The following is an 8,738-nucleotide window of genomic DNA, read 5'->3' as shown; positions in this document are numbered from 1 at the left end:
CCTGCAAACTTCCGCCATTAGATGGCAGCAACGTTTCCCCCCTTTTCAGGAAAATAAATGTACAGTTGACAAACCGAGCTTCACACACCTGCCCCGTAGAGATGAATTATTTCATTTCAGACAGTTTTCAAGGGGCTTCTTCAATTTCATGCTACCCCTCGAAACTTGGCCACTTGGAAGGAACCAATATTTCTCAAAGACGCGACGCAGGAAGCTGCACCATATAATATAAATCATACATCACAGGGTGCTCCAAAGTCCCCAGCATGCTGTATTTATTTGTAGAGCTCGGCGGTAATGATCCAAACCATATGACGGGCTGAGTGGATCTGCAGAGACCGGGGCGAGGAGGCCGGGGCCACCCACCGCCATCGTCTGCCGCTCTACTTTCGGGTCCTCTCTCTCCTCCGAGGTCAGCCGGCATTCCTTCGGCGCCCTGGGGATCCCCGCCGAGGAAGGCAACATCATTCACACAGACTACCTTCATCTCTCCTCCCGCAGCGATCAGACGGGTGTCTTGGATAAAAGAAGTGCTGACGGATGGGCAGACTCTCAGTGGAGGGAGGTGAACGAGTGCAGGAGGAGAGAGGAGAGGAGCAGATGTTCTTATCAAACACGATGCTGATGCTGACTAGCCTCTAGCTGCCAGAGTATTCTATTTCCTTTTTTATTTTATTTAATGGTGTCTGATCCACAGATACTGTGTGGGTACCCACAATATTCCACCAAATGTGCCGTCTCGCTCGCTGTGGTTGTCTGTGTTCGATTATTGGCTGAAAATGTGGGGACATGAATGTTCTCGACGAGCTCAAACCTTGCTGATCTTTTTTGAACTCGAGATATTGCTCAAGGGCAGACCGCTTTCACCCCCACAGCCCCCTCATCACTCAGTATCGCTCTAACCGCAGCTGTGGAGTGAAATATCGGCATTGACATACCAAGACAGTCAACTCAATGAGGAACGGCAACCTTATCTACCCAAGGACTGCCGCTGTGGACATTTTGCTTCTTGACATTAATTTGATTGAACATAAATAAGGCCTGAAGTTTGTAACCGCTGTGCAGCGGCTGCACTTCCTGTCCTTTACACTTCAGAGAGACAACAACTTAGGGTCAATGCGGGATCACGTCGCTTTAGGAGGTTATAAGGAATAAGAACTTCATTTCTAACTTTTCCCTCCAGAAGCTTTATAGACAGAAAACGACAGCTTTGAAAGCGTATATGATTTGTGAGGGGCATGAATAGGTCTGAGCTGTGGCACGTTAATGAAGAATTGAGATACATTACAGAGAAAAACACCCAGTGGACTATTAAGAAAACGGCTCACTTTACGGACGCAGTCAGAGGTTGTTACGCAACAAAGTATTTTCCCCAAATACCTGAACTGCAAATTCAATCTGGTCTGTTCAATCAGTCACGGTGAAAAAAAAAGAGTTCTAGGAGTCAATTAGCCGTTAATGAGTTCACAATGGTGTGAATATGCTCAGTGAGGTCATGTAAGTGCCCGGCGTCTGGCGCTGGAGGGCAGGGATCATTTCCCGACTGTGGAAGTTGACTCAGAGTCAAACTGTGTCCTTCCCCGGCTTGTTACTGGCTGAGAGGATCGCCCATCCCAGCCGCATAATTCCATCTGGGCTAAATATTTAGACAGAGGGGGAACGACATCACTTGTCCACAACACATCCATTCACATAAGAGGGGAGAGCTGCTCGCGGAGTAGAGTCAGAGTGACCCGCTCGCTTTGCCCGGAGGAACGTCGCCGCTCCTTGCTGACTTTAGAAGAGATAAGCTTTAAACAAAAAAAAGTTTTTGTACAAGCTCGAGTTCACGATGATCTTTTTCGTTTCTGTTTTGGGGGTGATTCTCTCCTTGTATCAAATTGGGAAGAATCCTGCCAGTGGTGAGTGAGTTTTTGTTTTTGTATTTTGAAACAGTACTATTACAAAGTGAGGTACTTCTTTTCTGTGCTTTTATTTGCTCTTTGAAAGAAAACACTTGCTATAAGAAGACTACATTTTAGGCTTTTCAGCTGAGTTTTATTAGAAGGTCGCCTGTTGAGAGACGATCCACTGGTTTCCTCTGCAGCTGGGATGTGCTGGCTGCAGCGGAGTCAGGACCAAAGGTGCGACATGGTGCTGATGAGAGGGGTGACCCGGGAGGAGTGCTGTGCCGGCGGACGCCTGGACACCGCGTGGTCCAACAGCAGCATGCCCATGAATGAGGTCAGCCTGCTGGGCTTCCTGGGAGTCGTGTCCTGTAAACCTTGCAAAGGTAAACAAACCAAATTAAAACCAAACAAACTAAAGAAGTCAGTAGATGAATCTGGAAGGAATCGATTACTTGTGTAATTGGTATATTGCTTTGGTTTCTCACGGCGGCGGGGGCCACGCTGTTACTCATCACATGTAAAATGATGTGAAAGCCACATTTAAATTCTTTACAGTCACCTTTGTGAGTGAGCATGATTGCAGTCAGGGGTATGGTTTGAAGGTAAGTACTGGGAGTTCTGTTTACATATCATTTGCAGATTTGAAAAAGCCTCCAATGTTACAATAAATAACTCTGGTGAAAGGTATTTAAAAAAAAAACACATTTGTGAATCAACATATTTACGCAATGAGCTCCCGGGGAAGCGTCCGTTAACAGAATGCAGACGTAGATCGTTCCACTTAGCTCCACCCGGGAAAGCTTCCCGTCCTGGAAGCCCCTGCAGGGTTCACTCAGGTTCACTTGTAAAATGCATTCAGCAGCGATGCAGCGATCATGGGCCAAAAATGTGCATGCCAATAAGGTCAAGTGAAAAGCTCCAAGAGCATGCCCAAACCAAATATCCCTGGTTTTCGTGACCCCGTCACACAGCTTAGGGACACTTCGATTTTATTAAAAGTAGCCTCGGCATTTTGAATAAAACACGTACACAAAAGGTAAACAACTTTCGCATTGAAAATGAAAGAAGGTGGAGGAATTCCGACCTCCATCCTCCTCCTTCCCTTCTTCCGTCATGAGAACGTTTCTTCTAAACCTGTAGTTTAAAAAAAGGAGGCTTGTTTGCTTCTTTTGAGCAATATAAGAAGAATATAAGGTCTGGAATAAATGGCCGCCACGTGCCCAGATGTCTGGGACTCGTAATGCGATCCACTATCTCGATCATCTGGATTTCCGTGGGAGGAAAAACGTGGGTATGAAATGAAAAGCTTGAGCGGTGGCTCGTCAACGGTTTGGGGTTAAGGACAAACGTTTACGGCGTTATTGGCGAGGCGCCGGACCGGGGAGAGAATATGTAAGAGATGAAATAATGAGAATAATACGAACCAACCATAAGTTGTCCAGGAGGGGAAGAGAGAGGAAAAAACAACAACAAATAAAACAGGATATTGAAACTGTGGTAGAGCAGACATCACCTCTCAAGGTCCTGGGAAGAAACCTGTGTGCCCGGTGTAGGATTACGCCGCTTCCTCCCTCCTCGGCCCGTAAAGGTCTCTGGCGGCCATTCGACCCCGGTCACCCCTCCGCGGGGGGGAGGGGGGAGGGAGCTCACCCCAGTCCGCAGTGCAGCCGATCACACAGAGCCCTGTTATGAAAACACGGCAGCCTCGCATAAAGAGATGTGATGACTGTAAATATTGCCCACGGTGGAAATGGCGTCATGGTCTGGCCACGCAGACTTGTTCACACGGCCTCGTTGCCACCTCTCGCTGTGCTTTTCGCAGAGACTTGCGAGGGAGTGAGCTGCAGTCCCGGGAAGGTTTGCAAAATGAAGACGGGAAGGCCCCAGTGTGTGTGCTCTCCGGACTGCTCTCACATCACCAGCCGGCACGCTGTGTGCGGCAGCGACGGGAGGTCCTACAGGGATGAGTGTTCTCTGCTGATGGCCCGCTGCATGGGCCACCCGGACCTGGAGGTCATGTACCAAGGAGACTGCAAAAGTAAGATCGTAACTGTGTCCATGCGATGCTGTTTGCAGGATGATGCTGTTCCACACACACACACACACACACACACACACAGAAACCTAAAGCCACACTTTGGCCTCACCACAGAGTCCTGCTCCAACGTGGTGTGCCCCGGGACGCACACCTGCGTGACCGACCAGACCAACAGCGCGCACTGCGTAGTGTGCCGCGCGACCCCGTGCCCGATCCCCTCGTTGTCCGAGCAGCCCATCTGCGGCAACGACAACGTCACCTACCCGAGCGCCTGCCACCTCCGCCGGGCCACCTGCTTCCTGGGCCGCTCCATAGGAGTCCGCCACTTCGGCCACTGCAACAGTAAGGCCCGCTAGAAAAGCCAGCCACCTCTGTGTGACGGTGAGGACTCCTGCCACTGACTCTGTTTTTGTCTGCAGGTCCACCCCGGAAACCTCAGCGCTTCGAAGGCAGCGAGGAAAACGCCGTCTGAAGAGACGGGCCCGGTCCACAATTTCCGAGCGTCGCACCACTAGCTTCCTACGATGACCTCTTTTTGTTTTCATAATCACTGCCCCTCCTCTTTGTACACAGAGTGACAATAGAATTTAGAAAAATCTACAAAAGTGTAAATGCCTCGAGTAGAGCTGCGGAACCCCAGGGAGCAATTGGCAGATGAACCAGACAGATTTATCTCATTGGCTCTTTGGGAGATGTGTGCATATTGTATATAGAATTCCACTGCTATTTATTGGAGAAGGTATCAAACTCTATTTATGTTTTTACCCAAGTAAGAAATCCATATATCATCTGGAAAGCTGATGCATAAATCGTATTTATTGTGTTTTTTTGTTGATTGCAAGTCGGTGGAAAGCCTCGCTTGTTGGGGTTGGCAAAGTTGATGCCACTTTATATACTTAGGCTTTTGTCTGGAGGAGAGGAAAGGCTGAAATAGGCCGTAATCGTAATCAGCATCGTCTGACTGAAAGAGAAATTAAATTTGTCTGAGAATGGACTTCAATTAAGGCCAATTGGATATACCCGATTATAGCGTAAGAGACAGGTGAATCAGTCCACCTGCCATGATGTAATCCTCTCACTATGGAACACCTCAATCACTCTCCTGTAAATAACAGTCTCTGTGTACCTTCTGTGAAATTTGAATGCCAAATGCATCAACATATTTTTGTATTTTTGTACTGCCATTTCAAAAACAATATAATGTTTAACAGTTGCCACGTGTCCTCTTTATTTTTGTCTTTTATGAAACAGTAACCCTCTCTGCAACCTTTGACCAAATCTGGATTTTTTAAAATGAGATCACACTTTGCACCCTTAAAGGGGACTTTAGGGAGCTTACGACCTCATTCTAAGTGTCAAAATTTATTAGGAAGGTTCCTGACTGAGTGAAATGACCCGGAAATGGTGTAAGAGGCCGCCATGATAAGAACGGAAATTCTCTAATGCTAACGAAAGAAGCTTCAATGCGTCCCTTACTTAGCTCCTTTAGCATAGGGACCACTGGACCATCCTTTACGAAGGGAAAGCAGTTAATTCCGTCCCTCAATTCCTTGCGGCGACAGTATTTAAACAGTGTTGTATCATTCGTTAACAAGAACGATCACGGTCATGATCGCAGATCATGTCAGCAACCGTTAGCATAACTCATTAACCGTTAGCATAACTCATAAACTGTTAGCATAACTCAAATAAAGTGCAGCCTTGTTAATAAAGTAATAATTTGAAGCTGGTGGTTTATGTTATCTGCTTGACTCAGCACTGTAACGCCGCGTCTAAGATGCTTCTTTGTAGTCCATCTTCGGAGAAATTGTGGTTTCACCGCCGCACACTGACATCACTAGCATGCTTCACCTGCCGCGTCACGACTGCGTAGCTTAGTGAAGGCGCCGTCGGATCCCCTAAAATCCCGCGGCTTTCTCTTCCTAACTCCTCATGAAGCCTCCTCACAATCTCTCCTTGACCCTGTGACGTTTTCCCACAGAGGTCAAGGAATCGTGGTTAGGAAAGGGACGTCAGAAGGTCATTTCTTTGACAACTCGAATCCAGCCTTCCTCTCGCCATTGCGGTGCAGCGGCCGAGTCGCCGCTCAGACGGGGGAGGCCTCACGTGAGAGCCGACCCAAGAATCAAATCCAGGCCGGGCATCTTTTTCTTCTTCCCCCGTCTCCCGAGGGACGTCCGAGGGGACGCGGGGCGAGGAATGAACGTTTCGGAGCGTTTGGGCCCGGGTACTGACTCACGTCCCTGTGTGGAGCACCTCCCTTGTTTTTCTGTGTTTCTTCTGAATCCTGCGTTTCGCCATGCAGCAGCATCTGGTTCGACTTTAAGGAGATGTTTATATTCCCGTCCAAGTACCCTTTTATTACACTGGGAATGGAACTAAATGTTTTGTTAGTACGAACAGGGCAAATAACCAATGCCACCGAGGGGCTGTTGCCGTGCCCATGCATAAAACAAACACAACTTATTTTTCATTGTTTACTGCATGTTGTGTGTTAAAGTCACGGATGATTGATGGACTCAAAGATCCCCCTCAAACGTATTCACCGAACATAAATCAGATTGAGTCATCCGGCACGCAGACCATGACCTCAGTGTGGAGACTTGGGTCCAAAAGGGCCTCTCGGGACGGTTTTGTTTTTCATCTCTCCCAATAATACATACATCTGTTCCGGATCTAAACTTTTAACATGCTAATCAACACCACCTTCTTAACAAATGGACGTGGACCATATCGGCCCATTGTCCGCATATACCTTCGATAAATGATCACCCACACAATCAACTCACCCCAAAAAAGTGGTTTTTAAAAGCGGTCGGCCCACGGTGAACACTCACTTCGGATGAAGCATTTGCCGCTCATTTTTGTTTTGAGATGGCCACGGCCCTCTTTTAAAGATTTTGATCTGTGTGTCCGAACTCACCTCGCAGTCGGATCCCGAGGCCAGGTCGCTGCGCCACACATACAGACACACACACTGGTCGGGGGTAATGACATAATCACGCAGTAAAGGTATGAGCCACTTCAGAGGCGTCATAATTACACCTAACGTGGGACCACAGGAATCCTCTGCCCACTTTACCCGACGTCTCGTTCCGCTCCGTACGTGTCGGGACTTGTGGTGTGACCATCGAGGGGTCGGCCTCACTCCCACCGGAGACCAGCTTCTTGTGTGTGTGTGTGTGTGTGTGTGCGTGTTTGAGAGTGCGATTATGTGTGCATTTACCCTGCTATGAGCAAGCGATCAGTCACACACATTACATCACGCGAGTTGCATCTGGCTAAGTTGTTTATATCCGTACAAACATTGGAGGGTGACGCCCACGGAGATGCGTAATCCTTTTTTTCGAGGCTTCTTTCCCCTCAACGACCTCCACATGGTATCACTAACGCCAAGTTGCCGTAACCCACTTCCAGTAAGTCAACAGCCGGCGTTGGGATCTGAATCGGTGCTGTGACGGGCCCAGGCGCTGAGGAGGGTTTTTCGGGGGGAGACCACCCACTCGCTGGATCGCGCCACCGGGTTGTAAACAGCGGAGCCCCACAGCTGAAACTAATAGATGTCCCATCCATCACTCCATCACGATATGTCTGCCTCAGACACGACTTCCCAGACTCCAGTCGTTCAATATTCCACATGTGCATTGAATTATAAGTTTGAGAGCGGAGTATTTCCCTGACACAACAGCCCATTCCCCCGTTTTATAGTTTATGCTGCTTTTACTTTACTTTTTAGTGATCCCACATTCAAAATGAATAGACGCGTACATTTCTCCCTCTTATATCTTTTATCAGGAGGCGAATGTCACAACCATTATATCATGCTTTAATATATCAAACAATGGAAATGTAAGTCAAAGGAAGCTGCTCTTAAAACTAAAAACTGGTGGTTTCAACCACGGGTACGATCCCTCTTGGAGTAATATCTAAAAGTCCACACGGGTCGGGAGGAAAGCAGCAGCGTGTGTCTCGGATCTGGTCCGGATCAGAGCAACAACAACAAATCAGCTCGGTTAGGAAGTTGTGCAAATGCTAATTGTCCCCAATTATCCTCCTGGCTTCCTCGGGGTGACCCCTGGGACTCATCGGGCTCGGTGTGTGGTCCTCACCGGAGGCGAGGGAACTGCGAATGTAGCAGAGAATTAGTGAGGCTTTTGGATGTAAATATCAAGGTGTGATATGTGTGATTAGTTTGCTTTCTAATGGTTTTCAATTAACATGTAGGTACTGCGTGAGACTCCTCCGGAGACGCTACGAGGCTGTTGCCTCCCCCGGCCTTGGCCATGACAAGGCCACAGAACTGGAAAACAATAGTCAATAAAGTTTAATTATTGCACTGCACTTCCTTTCCAAACTCAAAATGAGTGAAATTGTGCAATTTGAGGCTTGAAAAATTACCCAAACCATAATTTTTACACCAAGGAGCTCAGCAGGTGGTGCCTTGGTTTGGACTTTACTCGATGTTGTTTGCTTTATATTTTATTGTATGAAGTACTTTGTATTTAAGGGTTCGTACTAGACTAAATGTACTTACTGCAGTTACATTCCATCACAGATAATATCCACAACAAAATATCCACAACAACACACTCTGGAAACCCTCTCTTTCACACGGACGCACATTGAAACACACACAAAATACCTGCCAAAGACAACGCTCCAAACATTCCAGTGGAGAACATTCCCTTTAATTCTTCTCACACACACACACACACACCTCGTAGTTGTTTTTTTATATCCTCATTTCTCACTTATTTACCTACCATGGAATTTCATGCAGAAATGTTACAGGCTTTCTTTTTTTGGGGGGG

At 47.6% G+C, this 8,738-nt stretch overlaps 1 protein-coding gene across 1 annotated transcript; it reads left to right on the top strand.

Moving 5' to 3' along the window:
* Positions 1-704: 704 nt before the first annotated feature.
* Positions 705-5,140, top strand: fstl3 (follistatin-like 3 (secreted glycoprotein)). Its single transcript, XM_037470591.2, has 5 exons — positions 705-1,901; positions 2,087-2,272; positions 3,712-3,927; positions 4,042-4,269; positions 4,347-5,140. Exons 1-5 carry the CDS (start codon positions 1,832-1,834, stop codon positions 4,397-4,399), a joined length of 753 nt encoding a protein of 250 aa, XP_037326488.2. The 5' UTR covers positions 705-1,831; the 3' UTR covers positions 4,400-5,140.
* The last annotated feature ends 3,598 nt before the right edge of the window (positions 5,141-8,738 follow it).

This window comes from Pungitius pungitius, chromosome 7 (genome assembly GCF_949316345.1).
Source record: "Pungitius pungitius chromosome 7, fPunPun2.1, whole genome shotgun sequence".
In the NCBI taxonomy this organism is placed as follows: domain Eukaryota; kingdom Metazoa; phylum Chordata; class Actinopteri; order Perciformes; family Gasterosteidae; genus Pungitius; species Pungitius pungitius.
This window is presented reverse-complemented; position numbering and strand designations above follow the sequence as displayed.